We start from the raw sequence: 25,033 nt of genomic DNA on the forward strand, positions 1-25,033 counted from the left end.
TGCACAACTGCTCATAGAAACAACCAGAACTTCCTGGTGATTATGCCCAAGATCTGTTGGCAGGATTCTTCCTGTGTTTTGCCTTCTGGAGAAGAAACAGCAGTACATCATACCAAATAGTCTAAGCCTCGATTTAGAAGTGAGACGAGCTTTCAAAAAAAGTATTTATTCACAACAGATATGTTTTATATATATATAAAAAAATAACACAAGGAACCAACGTATAAAGTAGGAGAAAGGCAGTTTGTGTTCCCTTCATGTTTCACAAGTTTGCTGTACACCATGACAGCTCTAAAAGGTCACATGGTTTCTGACATCATTTATCTGTTTTACCATCGCCTGGATGCGTTCTCCCCTGCATCAGAGAGAGAGAGAGAGAGAGAGAGAGAGAGCACTTCAGTGACTTCAGCCATTCAGAGCAGACAAGGCATGAAAAACAGAGTGCAACACACAACTTTCCCGGGTGGGGTTTTCACCATCACTACTGCAAGCGGCTACACCAGCAAACAAGCATTTATTAATTTATATACTGCTTCTAGGCAGTTTGCCAGTATAAAACCAAGTGCCAAAAATACAATTAACACGCACAACAACAATTTAATCTAAGCACGGAAACAACTGCACTTAAAATGTGTAACGAAACAAGCAGCGCAACAATTGGAAGAGTGAAGCAGGAGGTTCAAATCGGGTGATAAGGGGAATGTTTGAGCAGGTGTGTCTTTCACAGCTGACAGTGCCAATTCTGGTGAGACCCTCTTACTTCAGCACCCTCTTACCCCACGTGTACAACCCCTCAACATTACTGCTTCAAAGTACAGCAGCAGCACAACTACTCAGCAGCCAAGAGGTGGGGCCTCTTGACTCGCTCATTGTTCATTTGCCAAGTGTTTCAAAGTGCAAGCACCCACTTACTCCTCTTTCAGAACTGCTTGGATGCATTTCCTCTGATAAGTGTTAAGGTTGATGCTAGGCTTCCGCGGACTGGTCCCCTTCTCCATTTTCCTCTGCTGATAATCCTTTTTCATTTTAACCTAAAGGCAAGCAATAAATAGCACAAGAGACAGATGCTTCAAAAACCCTTGAGAAAGTGTTTCGGGTACTGCCTTCCAGCTTTATGCGCAGTGCCTCTAGCTCCCACCCTCCACTTCTACTTGTTTATTTTTAAAGGCTTTTTAGATCACTTGATATTCCCTAAGCATAATACAAAAACAGCCAAACGTTATAAAAACAATGCACATCCACACTTACTTGCCGGATAGCATTTCCCAAGTGCCGCAGTTGTTCTTGGATTGTCTGTAGTTCCTTCTTCATGTCCTTTTCACTATCTGACAAGACAGGCAGCTGAGAGTGGAAGTTACGCAGGACCTTCTTCATCCTTCAGCCCACAAAGACAGTGTCAGTCAATCAATCTTTTTATTATGCAGTCACAGACTAGAACAAGATAAAACCAGCAGCCAATTCTGCTTTTAGAACCGAGACAAACTTACACTGTCAAGTGCTAATTAAGCAGGAGCAGAAGAGGGGACTGTCACCCTACACTACAAAAATAATTTCCTAAAGACAAATTCAGTCCTTATTTTCAAAACGCTGAAAGTTGCCATCAAAGCTATATATTGGTTGACAATTATTCCCAAGCAGGTCCAAAGACAAATAATAATTCATTATTTATACTCCGCCCATTTGGCTGGGCGGCTCCCAACCAAGTATTAAACTGCATATACAAACTACACACCACCCATTTTCTAATCGTTATGCAAAATTATGCACATTAATTGTGGTTCCCCAACTTGTAAAACGCTCCCAACCCTCCTTTATTAAGTTGGCTTCTGTCAACTGCTTTTCAGGAAGAATGAGACCAATTAACTTCACACAATCCACTTGCAACTGTGTTGCTTACCTATTCTCGCTCGGTTAATACACTGAGACCACTCAGGCACACATCAGGGGGTGTACGTTTGGCTAGATAATGCCAATTCCAAACAGCTTGCCCTTCCAAAGACAACAGCATTGTTTGGGCGCATCTCTGCCATTTTAAACACTGGTTTAAAGGCTTTAGTCAGTGAATAAACTTGCACGAAGTTGTTAGCAGCAGCTTAAGTTGTAGGTTTAGTTCAGCTGGCTGCCAAGCTGCATGCTGTTCAGCTGAAATGCCTCTCCACAACCTGGCTTTCTTTATCATTAATTCAGGCCCAGCAATTCTAAAGGGTGTGTACATCTTAAGGACAAGGCTTCAGCACAAGCCCAAGGCATACTTGGCATCAGACAGGCATGGGCATTTTCTTGCTCCAGCCCCCAGCAAGAGAGCCTTGTGAAGAGAGTGCCCTTTTACCTGTTCACAATGTCTTCCTGCTTCTCTTTGGCTTCCTCGTACTTGTCAGCTAAACGCTCTGCCATCTCCCGCAATTTTTTCCTTTGGGCGAAGAGGAAATGTTATTCTGGGAGTGTGGTGCACATTTGTCTCATAAAACAGAACAAGCGGGGTCTATTTGTTGTTTCTTATGAAACAAAGCAGTTCTAAATGGCAGTGTGTATATTTTGCACCCTTTCCATGTCTCCCAACAGCAGCTGCCATGTCCACATGAGGCTGCAAGGGAGTTTTTAGGAAATTTTGACTCTCGTCCAAAACCCGGACACCAGTTACTGTAACTTAGCTGGGGGTGTGCTTTGTGTGCACCTTTTAAAAATGGCTCATAATGGGAGTGTCTTTGTCTGAACTTGACAGGTCTGTTATCGACATGGAATGCATTTTCATGCCAACTGGATGGAAAACAGAAATGGCAGGCAGTAGAAGAGCAGCTGGGTCTCCCATAGACATCAATGGGGAAAGAAACTCATAGCAAAGCAAATGAGACTTTCTCAAACAAATAAGCAGAGAATTTTCTTGCATACCCTTATATTTGGGATAGATGTGGAAGTAGAGATTTTATGAGTAGAGTGAAATAAGACAACCGATAGCAGTTGAATCATGTCCCTGTATAACTGAAGTTCCCCACTGAACATCAAACCTCAAAACTTCCACCACTGAAATCCCAGTAATGTCCAGGAAATTCCAGCAGCACTACCCACTGATAACTGCTATGACCCATTAAAAGAGAATGCCAACTGATGTTGTTTGAGACATGTTTTAAAATACAGCCAGAAGCAAATAAAAGCCACAAACTTTTTCTAGCCTACTATATGTTTTGGAAAGTGGTCTGTCCAACTGTATGTTCTCTAGGCATTCTTAAGATGTCTTTGCCAAACTTGGTACAACAGTGCCTGAAGCCAAGGAGCCAGTTTCCATTGGATACAGTCAGCTGTCATTTTGAATCAAGATAGCAGTACAAACTGTTCCTACCTCTGTCAATTGGGAAATCTCTGATGGCATCGTTGCCCAGTTTGGCATGATGGTTCTTGAGGCAGAGTGGGTTTTTGTCTAGGTTTGGATACTGTCAGGTGCCATTTGGATTTTAACCAAATCTGACAGAAAATTAAAGGGGTTGCGCACTGGATTTAGTGAAAGCTTGAATCCCATATCAAATCAGGCCAATCTGGACTTTAACCAAGTTGGGCTATGACAACCCTGGATCCAAACACTGGTTAACATTTCCAGATCTGGCATGGTAGTTCCTGAGATGGCGGAGGATGTTTTTGTCTCTTTTTAGATATAATTGGATGTTGGGAGGTGGCATCAAGAGCCCTAGAAATTACAAATTACATTATCCATTTATAAATACCAGCATCTTTTGATTTCTAAGAATCCCTGAGCAATGCCAGCAACTTTTAGCTAGTAGGGTGGTTTTTTAAAATAAAAAATAAAATAAAGAGCAGGAGAATATCATGTTCTAGTGCTGCTCTGGGCCCAATTTAGGTACAGGACTCTTCTTATATTCTTAAAAGTTGCGTAATGAAAAGCAGTCAAGTGGCAGAAGTCTAGTGGATACCCCAGACAGTTATTAGAAACACATTTCTTTAAAACAAGCTTACACTAAAATATCACTAATGAATTAAACTGTTATTAGAACAGGAACACATAGCGGGGACTAAATCACATTGAAAAGAAGAGTAACAAAATCAGCAAATCCTAGCAGCTCTCTTCAGGTTTCAACCTGGGGTGAAATGCTTGTATCTAATATTGGAGCTTGGTGGACGTCTCTGGAAAGGATGCTCTGAAAAGTACCTTGCACTACCAGGCCAGATCATCTAGGCTCAGTGATGCCTACTCTGGCTGGTAGCAGCTCTTCAAGGTCTTGCACAGGAGGGCTTCCCGGCCCTAATACCCACAATCATTATTCGCTAGTGATGGATGGGGTTGAACCAGAGATTTTTGACATGCAAGGCTCTGAGCTGCTCCCATGGGGTGACCCAGTTCTTTTAAACTACCAGCCAAGCGAGCTTAAAAGGCAAAGAGACAGTCGCCTCACCTTTCCTCTCGACAGTAGGCAAGATCTTCCAGCTGCTTCTTTTTCTGCTCCCGAAGCAATTTCACTCTGGGGAGCAAGGGTTGAAGGGATGGCCAAACAGTTAGTTTTTTTGACGCAACTTGTCTGCCTGGCTTGCCTTTCTGCTCTCCCCTACACCTCTAACCCATTGTTCAATGAGAAAAATAAATTATGAGGAACAAGGGGGCTAACCAAGAAGGGGGGCATTTAAAAACACACATACTATAGAAAGGGAAATTGTGCTATTAACTGCTCTGTTCCGAAAACAAGAGAAAGGGGGAGGATGACGACCTAGCTGCAGAAAAGAGGTGGGCAACCTTTTTCCGGGGGGGGGGGGGGCACATTCCCTGTTAGGGGCTGCAGTCTCTGGTGGGCAGGCCAACCCCTTTCCCCACCCCAATCCAGAGGGCTGCTGGACCCTCCTCTCCTTTGCCAGAGGACGCACCCTCCTCTCCTTTGCCAGAGGACAGAACTGACAGCTTGCAGAAGGCTTTTGTAATTAAGCCAAACATTGCCACCGATTGTCTTTCCTCTAGAGCAGGGGTTCCCAACAAAATTTTCTCGAGGACCCCTCATCGAGCCGCTATTGTGACAAGGACCCCCATTAATTCCTAATCCTAAAATTAAAAAGTGAGAGCCAAATTAAGAGTCTTTTTATAAGAGTCCAGGGAGGAGGGAGGGGAATGGAGAAGACAGGGTACCTGCGCAGTAGCGCACAAATGAAGCCGACGCGCACAAAGCATCTTGGGGAGGTGAGCGTTAGTAGAATGCGCGCGCTGCCTCTTTGCAAAACAGTAGTGTTTGTAAAGCGCCACCTAACGGCATACAGCAGAACTACTGCCTCATCTAATTCTAGTTTTGCGCTAGACTCTGCTCATGCAGGAAGCGGCCAAAACAAAAAATCTGTTATCATACGAAATATATTTAATATATTTTTTATTCTAATAGCATCTTGCGGACCCCTCTGGCATAGCTCGCGGACCCCTGGGGGTCCCCGGACCACCTGTTGGGAACCACTGCTCTAGAGCAAGGATTGGGGACAAACAAGGCAGGGATTTCCACCCATTTATGCCACTCTTTCGATTAGCCCAATGATAAAACAAATCAGGAAGATGTTCTTCAGAAAAAATGTAAATAATTCCCAAGGGTAGGAAAGCTATTTGCTAAAGATTCTCGTCCCTATTGTATTACATCTGATGAAGTTGGCAGATAATAGTTTGCAGGCTCAGGATCAGAAAATGGTCAATTGTTGCTGCAACAGGAAGGAAGAAGAGCAAGGATTTAGAAGCGAAGGGCCCATTTTACCTTCGCTGGATCTCCTCTCGGGCCAAGTCCTGTTTCAGAATGTATTCCTCCCTGAACACTTGAGTGGCTCTGCTGAGAAGCTGAAGGCATTCTTCGGGGGGAGGGGAAACTTCTTTATCTGCAGACCTGGAAGACAAACACAACACCGTCTTTGCCATTATACCATATTGCCCAGAGTTGTTGAGCTTTTTGGGGGGTGGGGTGGCCTAGAGTTGTTGACCTTTTTTTAGAGGGAGTTTGCCAAACATCGCTCACCCGCCTGCCCTGCGCTGCAACTCACATGCATTGCTAAAGCCGCCAATCACCCGCATAATTGCCACAGCCACAAATAACACAACCAATAGCCACTGACAATCTCCGGCTCCCAGCAGCAAACAATCCCACATACCCCCTGTGCACTATCTGTGAATAAGATGCCCCCTAATATTTAACCTAATTTTCAAAGAAAAAAAGCTTGTTTTATACATGGAAAACTACGTTACATGCTCTGATAAAGAGCATTTAGAATCATAGAATTATATGGAAGGGATCCGAGGGTCATCTAGTTCAACCCCCTGCGCTGTAGGATTCTCTTGCCAAATGTGGGGCTTGAACCTACGACCCTGATACTAAGTCTCATGCTCTACCGACTGGGCCATCCCAGGATGCTTTGCCATACAAATGCTTCTGACACCATATGCCCTAAGGCTGTGTGCATCAAGAAGCCTGAACTGGAGAGGGGTCCAGTTATTTAGGTAAGATTTCTAACTGGCCTCAAACTGAGGGTTCAGCTCAGATAAGGACATTACAATCAAATCACATTTGATAAAGCCCTCGAGTCGGATGCTCATCAACACACCAGACAGCCAATCTATTTAAAATGCCCAGAGACACTTCAGAAGTTCACTGCTGACTTTCCTCATCTCCTATGCCATCCTTCCCTTTTAGTTAATAATATAGTAAAAGAGAGGCTCATCGCTGTAGCCCACCCACCCTGCTATATTCATGTCCCATGAGCCTAGCAACCCAGCCAGAACCCCAAAGCGACTGTGCCATGACTGAGCAGCAGGATATGCTGGTGCGGAAAGAGCAGCAAGAGATTTATGGTGGCACCAGTGAAGTTGCAAGAGCTGTCACGTGTGGTAGAAGAGGAGCTTAGATCAGTCAGAACAAAAGACCACTGTGCATAAGTCCATCCTGAAGATGGAGGTGGTGGAACAGCAAGTGTAGACCTTATGCAGGATTATAGCAATGAGAAGGGTGAACCCTGTCAGAGGGAAAGTAAAGGAGCTGAGAATACCAGATGATGGAACTCCCTCTTCCGAACAACACCCAAGGCCAATGTGTGCATTTGCCTTTTGGGGACACGGGGAAGATGGGGGAAAAGATGACAAAAGCCTTTTGCCTCCAGAAAGATTTCATACTTCAATAGCAGAGGGTTAGCAGAATTGCGATCCAGGATATTGCGGATGTGTCGCTCAAAGGAATCTTGCGATTCAGCCAGGATGCGGAGAGGAGAGGCTGTAACCGGAGAATCTTGCTTGGTGCACAGAAGTGGAGGGCATGCTGGGTGGATGGCAGAACTGTCAATACAAGTGTCAGGCATCAGTTAGGCATTTCCAAAGACACTCCCCACTTGCTTTCATGAAGTTCTTTAGAGATTTTTAATTATTTTACCCCCTGCCCCCAGAGCTTTTGCAGACCTTTGCAAAGAGCAGGCATGAAATGCTGGATAAGAAACTTCAGAGAATTATTAACACAAGCCTAGTTAGGAATAAGGGAAAAGCAAGTGTCCCAATCAAGATAATGAAGGGGTATGTCAGGGATTACCAGGAGAACCAACAGTCATGAATTCAAGGCCAGCAGAGCCTGGTGCCATGGAATCTTGAAGGAGTTACCTAGGCAATTCAGGACTCCTAGCAACTATATAAGGGAAATATACTGTGTCCCTGGAAGTATGCCCAGCATATTTCAGCATTAAATAGGTAAATATGGCCCAGTACGTACAGAAGAGGTTTGGTGACACATTCGTAGCTCCTGGTGATGCAGACCATTGTGGGACCCAGAATGTCTGAGACGATCCAAAACCCTATAATTGAGGCTGCTCGGCTGAAGGAACAGAACAGAAAAAATGTCAAACTATCCCAGAAAACATTGGTAACCTCAACAACAGAAGAGCAGGAGCTACTTGCTGTCTTCAGACTAACACAACAAAGAATCCACTGCAGAATCTTAAAAGAATATAGCAAATCTTTTAAGGGCCTCTTATCAGATTCTTCCTTCACTGTAGCCACGTTTAAAACCGCATACTGATTTGGTTTCCTAGGCTTTTTGATGCTTAGTGTCTCTCCTGGTCAGTCTTCTGCAAAAACTGAGCAAGAGTAGGGGTCATCCCCACCGTTGTTCTCAGATCTATAATTACCAGAGATAATTCCTCCAGCTCAATATCATCTATTTAGGCCCTATTCCTATATTTGGACCCAATTTGGCTCTGGCTCTTCATCTGGAGGTTGAATGCAAGATTTATAAGTCTTTAAATATCTAGGAGCTGCAGTGGACCCTATGCTGGTGTCTTGCAGAGATTCTACCCATCACATCTATATAAGACCACTAGGCAGGTCTTGAAATGTCACAGCAGGCAGAAATGCCTGGATAGTTCGGTTGGTTAAAGTGCGGTGTTGATAATGCCAAGGCTGCAGGCTTGATCCCCGTATCGGACAACGGCATATTCCTGTATTGCAGGGGGTTGGATGATATGATCCTCGGGGTCCCTTCCAACTCTACAATTTTATGATTCTGTGTTTCAGTTTTCCACCAGTATCACCGATGTGCTGCCTTTACTGCAGTACAGCAGCCTCAACTGGGGCTCTGTTCCAACACCTTGAAAAACCAGTTCAAAGGCGTGTGTCTGTCACATTTACTAGAAGAAAGCTGAAATTTCCACTGGCCCATCCATGCATGTCTTGCTAGTTAAGAAGGCCTCCTTCTCTGTTGAACCCACCTGCAATGCAGATGTTTCCAACCTGGGATCTACACAAGGTTCTGAGAGTACTCACTAAGGAAGTGCTGAGTGTGTCTCACATCAGAAAAGCTTTCTGTTTCATTACATCTCCCTGCCCATCTCTGGGAGATGGGGCTTAACCTTTTGCTCACTGAAGGTCTCCTGCGTATCCCCAGAATAAGCATTCATGCCTTGTTCTCTCATGTTCTCCAAAAAAGGTCTTTTTCCAGCCAACATCCTTACCCAGACCAAGAAAAAAGGGCACCCCCAAAATGGTCAAGAGCTTTTGTCTTCACCACAGAGAGACACAAACACAGTTCTCCTTCCCTGTCCACCCTGCTTGCTCATCTGAATCTTAACACAAACTACACCATTCAATGCTTGATGATTTTTCAGAAACTGAGTTGTGTATAACTGTTCCCGGCCTGGATTCTCCAGTTGTAAGCAGCTGCAAGAAGAATATGAATTTGGGAAGTAGACTCTTACCTGCATGGCAGAGGTTTTGTGCAAAGGATGTGCTCTACGATGCATTTCTGTTCTGCTCCAAGTTCTTGCAAATGGTCCTTGTCTTCTTCATCTGAGAAAGCAAGTAAACATGCAGGTTACTGGGGAGTCACACCTATCACTCCACAGAACAGTAATTGAGGAAATCAGAACTCCTAGCCAAATGTCATGTGGGGGAGGGGGGATCTGGAGGGGAAAGGGGATTGGTAGGGGGAGCCAAACTGGACTGAGTAACAGAAGATGCAAGTGATCATTTCAGATCTCTGGCAAAAGCCATCTGTCCCTTTCCTGGCAGCCCATTGGAAGGTGGAGAAAGAGAAAAGGAAGTGGTCCTGACCACTGGGAGGATGCAGATACTGACAAGTCTGCTTTGGCCCTACCAGTTTTGGATCACATTTTTGAATGGGTTGTGCCAGCAATATATGTGTTCAGTTCATACCATGGCTGTGTTATGAGTGTCATGCCTTAGGCTCTGGCTCTCCCTCCTCTCTGCACGTGCTCTGATGCCCTTCATTATTTCTGACTCAGTCAAATCTTAGTTTACCTCCAAATCTGAATTGGAAACTACAGTTTGAAGCAGATTTTCAGTTCTAGTTGGAGGTAAACTATGGTCTGCCAGATTCAGATGTCTCACTATGCTGTACCAATGTCCACTTTATGTATATCCCACCTTTCCACATGCACACTACTCAAGACAAGTTGCATCTGTGAGAAACAAGGCTTAGGAATGCAACATTCCAAGGCAGAAAGGTTTCACTACTACCTGAGTCAAGGAACTTTTGAAGTTTGTTGATCCAGGTGACTCCAATGCTGTGCACCCCAGCGTCATGTGTACAGTGATATCGAGAGGGACATTTGGGATCTGAAATGCAAGTGAGACATTTACGCATTCATGGAGAGCCAACAAAGACACGGAAAGGTTTTAGTCCACATATGATAGCGGCAACGTGGAACTGCGTGAAAATGGAACTGTGCTGAACCTGTTTATATAAAGCAGTTCTATGAACTCCCAGCAATGACCCACATTGTTGCCACCCTCTCATTTATTGATGAGCAATGCTTGTGGGCTGCCTCAAGATGGCAAAACAATTCAGACCACTGGGAGCTGCAGGAAGAGACAGTAAACAGCTTGCTGGGCCAGCTGGGTGATGCTATCCTGTGACATAAAGCTATGTGCAAATCAAGGAACAGATAGCCTGGCATTTATTAATTTTTGTATTTACCTGCAAGTCCGCTTTAATTGGATGCCAAGTGAGCAGAGCAAGGGGAAAGCAAGAGAGGTAACTGACTTGTGCTCCTACCTCTATGCAACTTGATTGGGCAGGAGAAGTCCGACTCCAGGGGTTCCTCCCCTTCTCTTGAAGCCAGTTTCAGTGCAAGCTCCAGTTCAACACATTCGAACACGTAGAGCGACGGAATGAGGTCAGTTCTTGAATCCCAGGATTTGACAGACTGTAGGGATGATTTGGTTAACACTTCTAAATTTGTCTTCCCTTGAGATAATAGCTCACGAGATTAAATTCACTTAAGAAGCACCTCCCTCCCCCACTACAAAAAAAGGTCAAAAATTGGGTTTTTGTTTATTATTTTAATCACACATTGCATGTATTTTAATTGGGAAACCCAGCATTTGATGAAGTGTGGGCTGTAAGTACAAATAATAAAGAAATATAAATAGAGAACCCTCAATTGTCTCCTAGTGAGCTGGTGGGGCGGGGGGAACAATATCTACTTCTTACTCTTTTGTGTGTTTGTGCTTTTAAGGTCCAAATGCAGATCAATATTGTGCATTTCTGAGATGCACAGGGTTTTTAAAATAGCTCCTCAATACAAGAGGAATATGAAATATAAGACACCTGTCTGTATTTAGTCATGTCCATTAATTCCCAAGGGATTGAGTATTACTTACTGCATTTACCGGTATACCTCATCTTTTTCTCCAAGGAGTTAAAGATGGTGTACATGGCTCTCCCCCTCCTCAATTAACCCCCACAAGAACCCTGTGAGGTAGCGACTCAAGAGGCAGTGACTGGCCCAAGACCACCCAGTGAGCTACATGGCTGAGTGGGAACTTGAACCTTGGTCTCTCCCGGGTCCTAATTTGACACTCTAACTACTATACCACGGTGGCTACTATGAATAGCATGTATGACTATCTTAGGTCCACTCATTTAACTGAGTCTACTCTGGATACAACTGAGTTGGGTGCAACCCCCTTGCAGAACCTCCAATATTGTTTATGGCTGCAGAGACAAAGACGTTGATCGGGGAAAACAAAACCAACTTCCGTACTTAAGATGAGCCACAGTTTTAGGGCTTAGGAAGTGCAAACCATCAGCTGGGCAGAGGGCCATCATGCTTCTGTGGGAACAGATTGCTGGAGAGGGAGAGAATGTCACATATGCCACCTTGAGCTCCTTGGAGGAAAAGTGGGATATCAGTACAACAGATAAATTTAGAAAAAGGATAAGAATGTGTAACAGCACTGCGCTATTGGTCACATGCTCAGTAAGCACACGTCATAATGTGAAAAACCTGTCACAAAAAAGGGGAGGACTGCAAAGATAGCAAGCGAAAAATGAACACCCAGGATGGGGATACACTTTAAAACAACCTTACACCAAGTCCACGGGTATATCTTGCCCAATATTAGGACAGGCAGCAGCTCTCTGTGATCTCTGGACTTGCTACCCAGTCCTTTTCACTGGAAAAGCCAGTTTGAGTGTGGGACCTTTTGAATGCAAAATACTACAGTCCCTCCTCATATAACGGGGTGGTGGTGGGGAAGCTCTCCTGAAAACTCCAAGTAGTAACAGGCAAACATACCATCTGTTCATCATCTTCTTCTCCCTCCAGCACCACGCAGTGATAAAGTAGCCCTGACTCTGTGGCAATCACCAAGATGTTGGGAATGCATGAAAGGCAGAGAACCGCACAAGCGTCGTACCCGTAGTTGTCTTCAGCTGCAGGATGCATTGGCAGTGGGCCCAAGAGCCGACCAAGGTTTCCACTGCTACAAAAAAGAAAAAGGGGAAAAGGGGGGGGAATCAAAGAAAGCCTACTGGGAAGAGCCCAAACTTCTAGGACAGTTTGCTGCTGCTGCCGCCACCCTCAAAAAAACTCCAAGCAAGCCATGGCCAAATACCTGGAACAGTAGTTTTGCAGCCAGCCAAGACACCAAACTGACCTTGCCAGCCTCGGAGCAGAAAGGCTAGGGTATGCTAATCAGACACCAAGCAAACCACCTTAACCATACAAGGAGATAATACAGGATTCCTGAACCCTGGATTTCCATTCAGAGTTGAACTAGGAGCAAGTGTTTTGGTGTTCAAATCATTACCCTCCTACCGCCCAGCCATCTATGAGGTCTAGTCAAGCACTGCCCAGTGCAAAAAAATGAAGGTGAAAGGGGGATCATGAATCTGGGTTAGACCTTTACCTGTGCAGAAGACTAATGTAGGTCAGAAAAGTCTCCCCATTTTCATACAAGATGTAGAGAGGATACGCTAGCACTTCCTCCTTCTCTCGCTGCCCAGCAATGTTCTTGGGGACTGCTGCCAGGGGCCCAAAGTCGAATGCTACTGCCGTTTCTCCTATCAATGCTGTGTAGGCTCTCCTAAGGGAGGGAGCAGTCAGTTGAGTTTGTAGCAGTTCTCGGCACACATTCAGTTTGCCCAACAAAAAGTGGCCACTGGGGTGTGCTTGTAGGGGCAACTAAGAGGGAAGCGTCAGACCTCACCCCTTATTGAGCCTCAGAGTCTCCTCATCAGCTTCTGAAAGATGAATCACTTTCACGGGTGTCTGGGGTGAATTCAGGCTGTAAATCCTTAAAAGCAAAATATGACATTTTTAAAAACAAGCAGCACATCCCACATAATAGCTTCTGTAAACCCAACCTCTATTAGCTGAATACCTTTACAATTTTCAGTACTGCGCCCAACATTATTACACTGGCAGAAGCTGGTGCAGTATCACTTCAGCTGCAGAGCTGCCCTGGGGTCAGACACAGTTCAAAGCCCTGCTTAGCCCTTAGCCTTGCTGGGTAGTCCTGGCCTAGTCACTCCCTCCAGGTCTGACATATCTACTTCACAGGGTTGCTATGAGGATTAAATAAAAAGGACAGACCATACACACTACCCTGAGTTCCTTGGAAGAAGAGTGGGAGAAAACTGTAATAAGTATTGCTTAAACAATTGCTCTGTGGGTCTATAAGCATGTGGTTCCAAGTAACCCCACCAAATAAATATTTAAAGGAGACTACATTAGCCTCCAAAAGCATTTGTACTCTGCTAATTAGCTGGAAAAGCTCCTAGGATAATGCTGTGAGCCCCTCCATTTGATGCTCAGATTGTACATATGATTTTTTTATAAAACCATATCTCAAAAAGACACCAGTCTCCATTGACCTTGACTGCAAGGGAACCAAACCCAGGGAAGCACTGGAACCCCTTGGAGGCTCTCACTGCTCAGAGATTTTTCAGGGGGAGGGGCATGCAACAGAACAATGATCTAGCATGTGCAGTACACAGAAAATATTTCAGACCTTTTATTACTCTCCCCTAAAGTCAACAAGGCAGCTGAAGTAAGAGAGAGAAAGATTGCCCAAGATCATTGAGTGAGTCTGCGGCTGAGCAAAGATTTGAACCAGAAAACTTAAAGCCTGTGGCTTACACTCTTCACCACTATATTCCACTAAATTTTATATATAAAAAAGGATGACTAATATATATATATTGGATACCAGCACCACCTTTTTAAACGGTCAGGGAAACCAGGCTCCTTGGATTTCTCAAAGCATGCTCAAAAGCAAAACATTCAGAGCAATAAAGTTACCTTATTGTGTTGTCAGATGTTAAGAGCACAATGTGAGGGTCCAGTGTCTCACTGGGGTACCAGGCGGAATGCTTCAGGGTCAGGGATGGTGAACTAGTGAAGAACCTTTCAGCAATAGGGATGGTGCTGCAAGAAGACAGGTCTCCATCATGACCCTGCTTATGCCCAGAATCGCCTCCCAATAATGTATTTGTGAAGCTCTCTCTTCAAAACCCATTCTTTGGCACAGTCCCCTAGCCTCTATCTCCTAGTGCTATAACTATGTTCAAGTACATATATCTGAAATATTCACGTATCCATTCCTTGTTTACCATTGCCTTCATTTGCCTCTCATTGTCCCTTGTCTCCCTTTTTCTGTTTATAGATTGTAAGCTCCATGAGGCAGGGACCTATCCTCTCATATTTAGTGAAGTGCACATAGAGGTCACTGATACTAGCAAATAATGCAGATTGCCAGGCTGTGAGTTCTCTGCGCAATGTCCTCTCCTGTTTCTTCCACAGTGGGGAGAAATCCAACAGCCTTTACTCTTTTCTCCAGCCTCGCAGTGATCTGTCAAATGTTATCTGTGAGCAATTTGACAGATGGATGGTACTACTTCCATTGCAAAGAAAAGCTGCCTTAGCCTCCACCTGATACAGCAAAGCAAATGTGCCACCAGCAAAATGGACTGCTTCAGAGCTTTGCTCAAAAGCAATCACTTTTAATGGAAAAGCAAGGAACTGAACCTAGAACCTCAGGCCTACAAAGCCTGTATCCCAGGCATCCCCAAACTTCGGCCCTCCAGATGTTTTGGACTACAATTCCCATCATCCCTGACCACTGGTCCTGTTAGCTAGGGATCATGGGAGTTGTAGGCCAAAACATCTGGAAGGCCGCAGTTTGGGGATGCCCGCTGTATCCTAACACTGCACCATAAAGCACCTCAGCCACCCTTCTAAAAAAGTTTGAAAAGAGACTGCCTCTCTATAGCAGAATGTATGCAGCTGAAACAAAGTCCCTCCAAATATAATGCCTGAGAACTTCAATAAAAACAGTCATCAAATGAGATTGACACAATGTACTCAAAACTGCTTTCTTTACAGACCCAGATGATAATGAAGTAGCAACAGTCCCTAGTTCTAGAGCTGCAAAGCAATTACGAGAAATGGAGAGCCTACATACCTACAATTAACCACTGGTTTTCCACCTTCAAACTCAGAGTTCTTTCCCCAGCGTTTAGGTAACTCCAGCACCATCAGGCCTTTTGTTCCTATCAGAGCTACATGCTCCTGTGTAGGACTCAGTGCAGTTTGATACACCTCAAAAAAGGGTGAATTTATGCAGAGCAGGGTCTGGAAATCAAAGCGGCAATCGGTTAACGCTTAAATATTTGAACTTTGTGCAGAACAAAATGTTAAAATCTAGTGCAAAGTGTGTTTGTGTCACTCAATTACACATTTGGCTGCAAGCAAACTGCACCTGTTGCTTCCTAGCATTTCATCTGTGCTCACTCTTTCAGGCATGATCTGATATGGATGCGGAGCGAAGGAGACTACCTATATTACTCTTATGCTTCATGTAAGGCACTGGTAGCCACTACTGTACTGTTCTTCTAAGACAAGAGACCACTAAATCCACAAGGTCTGCCTTGGACAGAAGCTTGGAGAAACCAGCAGTCGTGTTCCTTCACGCATTCTCTCCCAATGCTTGGACATCAAATTAAAACGCAGCTGCAGTGTAATAGTTATCTAGAATAGAACATCAGAGACCTGGGCATAGCCGCCCCCCCCAAATCAATAAAGATCAATAAAAATACATAGCTTAACTGAGGTTCTGCCCCCCTAACAAAAGACCTGCCCCCTCCCAAAAATTCTGGCTATGCCCATGGACCTGCGTTCAAATCCCTGCTCAGCCACAAAACTCACTGGGTGTGACCTTAGGGGTCAGTCACTGCCTCTCAGCCAAACCCACCTCACAGGGTTGTTGTTGTTGTGTGTGTGTGGTGGTAGGGTTAATTTGGGAAGCATGTATGCCACCCTGAGCTCCTTGGGAGAAAAAAGGCGGGATATGAAAGCAATAAGCAATTAATTATTATCGCTACTGATAATCCAAGCATATAGTCCTACAGGTGAAACTCGGAAAATTAGAATATCGTCAAAAATTGCATTTTTTTCAGTAATGCAACTTAAAAAGTGAAACCAATTTATGAGATAGATGCATGACATGCAAAGCAAGATATGTCAAGCCTTTATTTGTTGTAATTGTAATTATTTGTCGTTAGGTGGGTCAATTATAAATGGAATGTAATTAATGAAATGTAATAGCAGTTTATTTTTGTATAATTGTAATTATTTGTTTTATTACTGTGGAATTTCCAAAAGCAAGCATTTGTAATAATTAAAAGAAAAATAATAAGTTGCATTACTGAAATAAATGAACTTTTCGACGATATTCTAATTTTCTGAGTTTCACCTGTATATAGAGGGGCTTTCCACAGGTGAGTCACCACCACCTTGAATCCCGAAGCGGGGGCGCCCCAAACACAGGTTAGCCACCCCATGAGGGCCGAGCCCTATCGGGGCGAAAGGCCGCACCTGGTACTGGCCCAGCCTGCCGGGCTCGTCGCCCAGGCCCCTCAGGCTGAGGGCGTAGAAGGCGGCGCGCTCGCCGTCCCACAGGAAGAGCTCCCCTCCAAGGCCGAACAACAGGTCCCGCGGGAGGGACGGGCGCGACGACTCGGGCCCCGGCTCTGGCCCGGCCTCCTTGTCGGCCTGCTCCCGCAAGCGGCACAGCACGGCGTGGTGAGGCAGCTCCGCCCACCAGCGCTCTCCCAAGCCCGGCGCCACGGCCGCCGCCGCCATCGTCCCCGGTAGATGAAGCCGGTTGGGGCCTCGCCGCCTTAGGAGTGCGGGACTACGAGCCCCAGAATGCACCGCGGCCGGTGACGTCGGCGTCTCGGCGGACCGGTAAAGATGGTTAAGCCCAGCGGGCAACTTCGCCACGGGAGGGAGCGAGGGAAGTACAAGCCCCAGGGTGCACCGCGGCCTGCTCACGCAATTGGTCTCTGGACCGTAGACTTGCGAAAAGGTTAGACGTGAAAACCGCGCGGAGCTTGGGGGTTTCCCATAGACACACTCATTATCCTGGGGTGGAAGTGAGGACTGCTTACGTCGAAAGAACATCCCGCCCGTTCAAATCTTGGCAGTATTTTTGGCAATATTTTTATTGGCTAGGCGGGGCGAAAAAAGCGGGGAAGGATCTCCGGGATTTCATCTATTAATTTACTATATTTTTAGTTTTTTTGAGAATATTGTGTTTGTTACACATAGAGATAGGGAATGCTACAATCATGTGTCTTATCACTCCAAACGTTCTCCTTTACTAATATTTCTTTCTTTCTTTCTTTCTTTCTTTCTTTCTTTCTTTCTTTCTTTCTTTCTTTTGTGCTTCATCATTCTAACATTTTCTATAATTGTTCAGCAACAATGGCATTTCAGTTTTTCGTTCGATCATTTTAGATTTTTAAAGTCATCCTTGTTTTATCAATATATATCTACCATTTGACCACACTATTCTTCCGCACGGTATTAGAAATATTGTATATCACACTTTCATTTTTCTTTATTGCTTTAGTCACACTTCTTTCGTAAAATTGATTCCCACCCTCCTCTCACGCACTTTATTGCTTTATCACTCTTACATTCCCATCTCCTTGTCTTTAAGAGGCTTGGCTTGTTTACTTCGCCTTCTTCCTCCTCCCACCGCCAAAACCCGGGAAGGGACGTTTGAATGACGAGAACGTCTTCCTTCCGGACTACAATTCCCACCACGTGCCTGACTGATCCCTAAAGATGCAAGGTGCGAGGCGTTTCCCAGCATGCACCGGAGTCCTTTGCCGAACTCCATTTCCCAGGATGCCTTGGGCAAGTGGAAGGCGGTTAAAGGAAGGCGGCAAAGTCTGCGGTGTAAACGCAGCTGCTGGGTCCGGGTCTCGTGCTTCGCGAAGGGGATGGAGGGGCAAGTTCAGCGACGCCAGGCTCTTTACAAGGGCGCCCGGACCCCGCCTTGGAAGGAGACCTTCAGGCAGGTAAGGCGGCGGTGTTGGGTCCCCCCGAAACTCCCGTGGAACGCGGCGACTGCCAACGTTCCATGACTCCCTTGGAACGCGGCGACTGCCAACGTTCCAAGGCTGGATACATTGCAAGGAGCCCTGCCGGCCCTGCGCGTTGCTAAAGGGCAGATTTGACCGCCGTCCTACCTGGATGGCCGTTTCCATAGGAGCCCAGCCCCTAGGGACCGAGCATACAGTACTGTATACTGTACTATACTGTTCACAGTATAAAAAACAGAAAACACATAAGAATTGAATGACTTAATCTGCATCATCCTGAGGCTAGATGATTTCATAGAACAGTGCTTACATAAAATGTATCAGTAAAGGAATGCAGTCGTACCTTAGAAGTCAAACGGAATCTATTCTGGAACTCTGTTCGACTTCCAAAATGTTCGGAAACCAAAGCGTGGCTTCTGATTGGCTGCAGGAAGCTCCTGTAGTCAATCGGAAGCCGCAGAAGCACCGTCGGACGTTCTACTTCCAAAAATAGTTTGCAAATCGGAAGTCACATCTGGGTTTGTGGCGTTCAGGAGCTAAAACGTTTGAGAACTGAGCTGTTTGAAAACCAAGGTACGACTGTACACGGTATCGGCAAAGGATACGCAGGGCATATATGAAATAATAAATAAAAAGGTCTTGTCAATAGTACAGTATCTGAATGGAGAATGACACTATTTAGCAGGAAGAAATCCCAATGAAAGTTCTCATTATTGCATATTTATAATGGCTGTTTATTTGTACATATTTTAAAATGTTATATATGGATGTTTTATGATGGCCTATACTTGTAATCCCTTTTAAAGTTTTGGCTAAGTAAGTAACAAAATGAAGTCAAATACGCTGAAACAGAGCAGTTTCTAGTGTGAGGAAGAAAACTCTTCTGCCCCTCCCCCCCCCAAAAATATTCCAAGAATATTGAAAACCTACATCACTGTAGTCATATCAGGTGAATCTTAATTTTAAAAAAAATGTTCAGAAAGCATTTCGTCTTCCTAAGTAGGGGATTGTGGGGAAAAGTCAGAGGAATGGTTTTTCCATGCTGGTGTCTCCATTGCGAGTCTTTATCTCTCTGTTCGCTGCCCTCCAGCGCTGCGTCGAGAGGCTGAAGAGCAGCCGTGCCAGGCTCTTGGACAGATACCGCCACGTAGGAGAAGACACAGCGCATCAAGCCAGCAAAGCCCTCTTGGTCCAGGAAGTGATGGAAATGGAGTGGCAGGCTCTGCAGCCTCTAGATTTCCAGCTGCCCTTCCCCAGGAAACAAGAAACTAACCCTCAAGTCACTGCGGTAAGAAGCAGCTACTATGTTCCTCGTGGGCGGTGGGGATGTGTGTGTTGTCAGCATAGTGCCCTGGTGCCCACAAGGTTTTTGAGCGCGCGCGCACACCTCACGGCCGCATGAAGTACCCTTGGCGACCAGAGAGGTGACCTTTTGTTCCATCGGAAAGTACATAGAGCTGAAGGAGGAAGTTGGCAGAGCGGCACTCTTTCACACTTCCTCTTTCAGCTCTATGTGCTTCTCAAGGCTCAGATTAATTCTAGTGGATCTGCCTTCTACCCAGATCCCTTGGAAGAGCAACATAAGTGTGTCTGTCTGTCACTCTCTGAGGGCGGGTGGCTGGACTGATCCCAGGGGTGAAAGGTAAGAAATGCCCAAAGGGGACCTACAGTACCGGTTCAATCCAAATGTGCCCATGAGCCTAGAAAGGTTGGCAACGCCTGTCACTTAGAGGCCTGCCATCCCTCTGGCTGTGTAGAAATTTAACTATGATTAATGATAATTCAAAGTTCTGGTTTAGACTTATAAAGCCTTATACAGTGGTACCTTGGTTGTCAAACGTCTCAGCTGTTGAACAAATCGGCTCCTGAACGCAGCAAACCCGGAAGTGGGTGTTCCGGTTTGCGAATGTTTTTTTGGAAGTCAACCATCCGACACAGCTTACAATTGAGCGCAGGAAGCTCCTGCAGCCAATCGGAAGCCGCACCTTGGTCTTCAAATGGTTCTGGGAGTCAAAACAGACTCCCGGAACGGATTAAGTTCAACAACCAAGGTACCACTGTACAGCTTAGGTCTAGGCTATCAGAAGGACTGTATTCTTCCACACAAACTTGCTCGGGCTCTGAGATATTTCGGGGTGGGCCCTTCTCCCAGCCCCACCATCCTCGCTGGCGTTCTTGGTGGGGACGTGGGAGGGGGCCTTCTCGGTGGCAGCTCCCATATTTTGGAGCTCCCTTCCTAGAGAGGGTAGTCCGGCCCTCTCCCTATTGTCCTTCTGCTGGCAGGTGAAGTCTGTTTTTATTCTGTGGAGCGAATACCAGCTTACTGTGCGCTGGTTCCCTTTAGATGCTGGACGTCTTGGAGGAAATCCAGGAGGAGCTGATCTTGCAAGGTACTTTATTCTCTTTTGATTCTGATAGCCATGACTTTAATTTCTGTTGGCACAGCCTGTGACGCAGGGGACGGGGCCTTCTCCCTTGCAGAACAGCTGGCCGTGGAAGAGTACGAACAAAGCCTGCGCTTTGACGAGGAGTGCCTGAATGCAATGCTGGATGGCTTGGATGCAGAGCGCAAGGTCATCTGCCCGGTTTGCAGAAGGTGAGGCGAACACACACAATGCTTTAGATCAGGTCTTTCCTCTGCCTCATCCCAGTTAGATGATGTGGAGAAATAGCTAGCAGGTGGCGGAAGTTTGCCAGGGTAAGACTTAATAAAGGAAACAAAAAGGAATTCATCCCTGTTGCAAGTTTCACCCCTGATCGCTTCTCCACCTTGCATTAATTCATGGTTGTGTTCTTCCTAGGAACAATCTCTGTGTGATGAGTCACTCGGTCGTGTGTCCATGTGGGCTTTCCATCAGCACGCAGGTAAGCAGCTGCACAAAAATCAGTTGCGCCATTTGGAGTAAAGGGACATGGCTCAGGCTCAGCCATTTTTAAAACCAAGGGGGCAGAGAAAGTACATCAGAAATATCCCACCCACTTCTAAAAGGCCTTTAGAGCAGTGTTTCCCAAACTTGGGTGTCTGGCTGTTTTTGGACTACAACTCCCATCATCCCTCGCTAGCTAAACCAGTGGTCATCGATGATGGGAATTGTAGTCCAAAAAAAAAATCCAGAGACCCAAGTTTGGGAAACACTGTATAGAGCAGGCATCCCCAAACTGCGGCCATCCAGATGTTTTGGCCTACAACTCCCATGATCCCTAGCTAACAAGACCAGTGGTCGGGGAAGATGGGAATTGTAGTCCAAAACATCTGGAGGGCTGAAGTTTGGGGGTGCCTGGTATAGAGGAAAGTTCTTACCTGGCCCCTTTTCAGGCCGAGGCAGCCAGGGTTTATCTGCAGACAGATTTCTGGGTCGTGTGGCCAGCATGACTAAATCGCTTATGGCACAACGGAATACCGTGATGAGTGCCAGAGCGCACTGAAATGCCGTTTACCTTCCCGCCGCAGCGGTATCTATTCATCCGCAAGCACTGGTGTGCTTTCGAACTGCTAGGTTGGCAGAAGCTGGGACAGAGCAGCGGGAGCTCACCCCGTCGCAGGGGTTCGAACCACCGACCTTCTGATTGGCAAGCCCAAGAGGCTCAGGGGTTTAGACCACAGCGCCAGACCCCCACAGTGGGGAAGGGAAGCAGTTGGCAAGCAAGGTGTAACGTGTGGAATGGGGAGGACTGGGCTGCCTGCTCCACCAAAAGGGTTTGATTCATTCTCTCTTTAAGGGGATGACCAAGGAGAAGCTCTGCTCCTCGCTGGAAGACTGTGTGACAGAACACAGCCACCGCTGTCAGCAATGGCCTGAATTTGCTGTAACCAGCTGGGCAGAAGGCAAAGCACATCTGCTCATGAGCTGTCAGGTAAGTGCCTCATTTTGTGACAGCAATGCTGGAGAGGCAGTGTGATGTAGTGGTTAGCATGTCAGGACTAGGGCTACGGGAAGGCCCTTGTCCTTGTTTGGGAGAAGCGCTGGGGGGGGGGGTATCCCTGGGTGTAGCCCCAGTAGCGCTGCCAGTTGATGGGAATTGATGGAAGAAGTCTTTTGATCTCCATAGCGCTGCACAGTATGAAGAAACTGCACACGCCAGTTTATTATTTCTTTCTTTTTGTGTTCTTAGGTTTGCGATTCATGGGCGGTTATTTTGTAGCCGTGGCTCCAAAATAAGTATGCTTGGACTCGAGACATGCAAGGAAGCCTTCGGACCACCCAAGAAAGCCATTTGCATCACTTTCCAGGAAAGCAGATAACTCTCGAGTCTTTCCCCATGTCCCCTTCTGAGAAGCGTCTTATCTACGTGTGGGTTTAATACACACATAATGTACATAATGTCAAAAAGTGCCCTTTATTGATTCCTTGATGCATGTTGTTTACGGTGGTTCTCGGTTGAGCAAAAATACCTTTCGATGTTGAGAGAGGGTGGGTCTTGGTGCACATGGAACAAATGGGATATTTTGTTTTCCTGTTTCGTGACGTTAAGTGGGCAGCTGCCTTGAAATGTTTATCCAGATTTCACTGATCCTGCTATCAGAGCAGGGAGTGTTGCTCAAAGTGCATCCTTTTCCTGCTTAAAAAGTGCAAGGTTCACTGAAAAGAAGGTAGGATGACATGAGGTCATGAAAACCCACAGGGTTGATGTGTCAGAACCCCCCCTCCCCTAAGGCAGACTCGTGTCACATACATCCTTTTAATAATTCTCTGCGAATAAAGTTGGACTGCAACTATCACCGTTCAGTTTTCTCTGAAGGAACCAGATAAATCTTGAATTAAAACAAGCACTATCGCCTCCTCTTGTCATTCAGGGAACCACTAAACTAAATTCCAAAACCGGCATTTGCAACAACTGAAAAGTATCTGATCTTTAGTACACCATTTGCACTACAAACTCTGTAATGTCAAGCAGTTTTTGAAGGCAGAGCTTTTACAGGGTATACTACGCTGTTTATTCCTTTTCGTATCAAGTGTTGCAGCGTACAATTGCCAAGTATGCTTGGACTCGAGACATACAAGGAAGCCTTCGGACCACCCAAGAAAGCCATTTTGCAGTGAGCCAACAGTTCAAACGAGTTGCATGAGAAAAAAAAAACGTTGAATTTTTCGGTATCACCCGAGGACACTCAGAGAAAAAGGAGGATGAACTCTCCCAATATCTATGAGGATGGTTAGGGTGGCTGTGGTATAAACGTAGATTAAAAACCCCAATACGGGTTGGGAAAGATCAAATGTTTTTATTCTGGGTGTTTCAGTGGGGAAATTTGGATCACCATAAGCATTTAAACAAAATAAGTGATTGCTTACTGGTGTGTACAAAAGGAAGCATGAAGCAAAAGCTATTAAGTGTGGAAGAAAATCTCCAGGTGTGCCACACCCCTAGCATGAGTGGCAATCCACATTCACACCATACCCTTAAAAGTGCTATGATACTTTAAGCAGCTATGGCTTCCCCCAAAGAATTCTGGGGGCTGGTGTTTGTTAAGGGTGCTCAGATGTGTTAGGGGACCCCTGTATCCCCTCTCCCAAAACTACAATTCCCAGGGTTCCCTGTGAAGAGGGATTGGTGGCTCAACCACTCGGAGACGGAACTGCGGGCTTCCTAACAATTCTTGTCACCCATTAAACAAACTACAGTTCCCAGGATTCCTTGGGAGAAGCTGTGACTGTTTATAAAGTAGTATCATAGTGCTTTAAATGTATGGGGTGAGTGTGGCCTGAGTCTCTGCTCTAGGGGTGGGGAACTGGATCGGGCCAGCAGGTCAGATTTTTTTCTCCACCACCACCTGCGGGATACAGCTTGCACCCTCCCTGCTTTCAGCCAAGTGACACCATATGTGGGCCAGACTGAGGCCTGCAGGCTGAGCTTCCAGACAGCAGCTCTGCTCTAACAGCAGTTTGAACACTATTGTGGTGGTTACCTTTCCGAGATTATTGTATCCCTTTTTGTGCTTCTGCTTTATTTAATTTGCTTTGCTATTTTATTTTGTTGTTTGTGTTTCTATTTTGTGACTTAAGTGACGAGGTTACTAATAACAAATATAAAAAGTGTAATAAAAGCATCTGCCACCGATTACAGGCTGTTTTGACAATACATGGAAACTTTGAAGCTTTGGGGGTGAGATTTCAACCCCAATTAAAGGAGCAGGCAGCCCTTTGGTTGTGTAGTACAACTTCTTATGGTATGAAAATGTTTCTATTTGTCTACATTTATAAACTCAGCAATGCTCAGTGTTGTTCTCCACCTCCAGTATTCTATTAAAAAGGACAATGAAAAGATTATCATCTTTGCATAGATGGCATTCCAGTGTTGTTTATAACTTGAAATGCAAAGGAAATTGTTGGTAGTTTTATTTGAACAGACACACACACAGTGTCTCTAAAAGCATGATCTATTCCTTAGCCACAATCCTAGGCACTGTTTGTTGTTGTTTAGTCGTGTCCAACTCTTCGTGACCCTATGGACCAGACCACGCCAAGCACTGTTACACAGGAGCAATTACAGTGACAGCAGTAGCAGGAAGGTCTCAGATTTAATCCCCAGTTGAAGCTGGGAAGTGAAGGCTGAAACCCTGGAGAGCTGCTACCTGTCATTGTGGACAATACTGAAATCCTTTCCTTTGGTTTTTCCCCCCCAGGTTACCAGCTTGCTCCCCAAGTGTTGTTTTTTTCCTTCCTGTTTCTTGTTGTCCAGGGCTTCCCAATCTCTGCTAGACAGTACTGAGCTAGATGGACCACAGGTGTAAGCAAGTATTCAGCTCACTAGTCACCTATCATAAAAGCAAAGAATCAAGAGTTGGAAGGGATCCCGTGGGTCATCTAGTCCAGGCATAGGCAAACTCGGCCCTCCAGATGTTTTGGGACAACTCCCATCACCCCTAGCTAACAGTGGTTAGGGTTTATGGGAATTGTAGT

At 45.6% G+C, this 25,033-nt stretch overlaps 2 protein-coding genes across 2 annotated transcripts; one reads left to right on the forward strand and one right to left on the reverse strand.

Moving 5' to 3' along the window:
* Nucleotides 1-150: 150 nt before the first annotated feature.
* NUP88 (nucleoporin 88) lies at nt 151-17,025 on the reverse strand. The gene is made up of 17 exons (XM_035138819.2): nt 16,618-17,025; nt 15,206-15,375; nt 14,044-14,169; nt 12,950-13,036; nt 12,650-12,826; nt 12,037-12,223; nt 10,512-10,662; nt 9,974-10,072; nt 9,193-9,283; nt 7,713-7,814; nt 7,130-7,288; nt 5,727-5,852; nt 4,404-4,469; nt 2,330-2,410; nt 1,249-1,375; nt 913-1,031; nt 151-355 (listed from the first exon to the last, which is right to left on the reverse strand). Exons 1-17 carry the CDS (start codon nt 16,882-16,884, stop codon nt 292-294), a joined length of 2,199 nt encoding a protein of 732 aa, XP_034994710.2. The 5' UTR covers nt 16,885-17,025; the 3' UTR covers nt 151-291.
* Nucleotides 17,026-17,673: 648 nt separating this feature from the next.
* RPAIN (RPA interacting protein) lies at nt 17,674-22,854 on the forward strand. The gene is made up of 7 exons (XM_035138821.2): nt 17,674-18,110; nt 19,225-19,422; nt 20,479-20,524; nt 20,616-20,730; nt 20,936-20,999; nt 21,855-21,989; nt 22,248-22,854. The coding sequence occupies exons 1-7, from the start codon at nt 17,901-17,903 to the stop codon at nt 22,275-22,277; spliced, it is 798 nt and encodes a 265-aa protein (XP_034994712.1). The 5' UTR covers nt 17,674-17,900; the 3' UTR covers nt 22,278-22,854.
* Nucleotides 22,855-25,033: the final 2,179 nt, after the last annotated feature.

Source organism: Zootoca vivipara, chromosome 15, assembly GCF_963506605.1.
Source record: "Zootoca vivipara chromosome 15, rZooViv1.1, whole genome shotgun sequence".
NCBI lineage: Eukaryota > Metazoa > Chordata > Lepidosauria > Squamata > Lacertidae > Zootoca > Zootoca vivipara.

Bases quoted from the DNA above. Each gene is read 5' to 3' on its own strand.
- NUP88 (XM_035138819.2), bottom strand. From the start codon at position 16,884: ATGGCGGCGGCGGCCGTGGCGCCGGGCTTGGGAGAGCGCTGGTGGGCG. The intron at 4,470-5,726 runs GTAAAATGGGCC...CTTGCTCCCCAG, and splicing joins CGAGAGGAGATCCAGCGAAG to AGTGAAATTGCTTCGGGAGC. The intron at 2,411-4,403 runs GTGAGGCGACTG...CTTCGCCCAAAG, and splicing joins GCCTACTGTCGAGAGGAAAG to GAAAAAATTGCGGGAGATGG.
- RPAIN (XM_035138821.2), top strand. From the start codon at position 17,901: ATGCACCGGAGTCCTTTGCCGAACTCCATTTCCCAGGATGCCTTGGGC. The intron at 19,423-20,478 runs GTAAGAAGCAGC...GGTTCCCTTTAG, and splicing joins CTAACCCTCAAGTCACTGCG to ATGCTGGACGTCTTGGAGGA. The intron at 21,990-22,247 runs GTAAGTGCCTCA...TTGTGTTCTTAG, and splicing joins ATCTGCTCATGAGCTGTCAG to GTTTGCGATTCATGGGCGGT.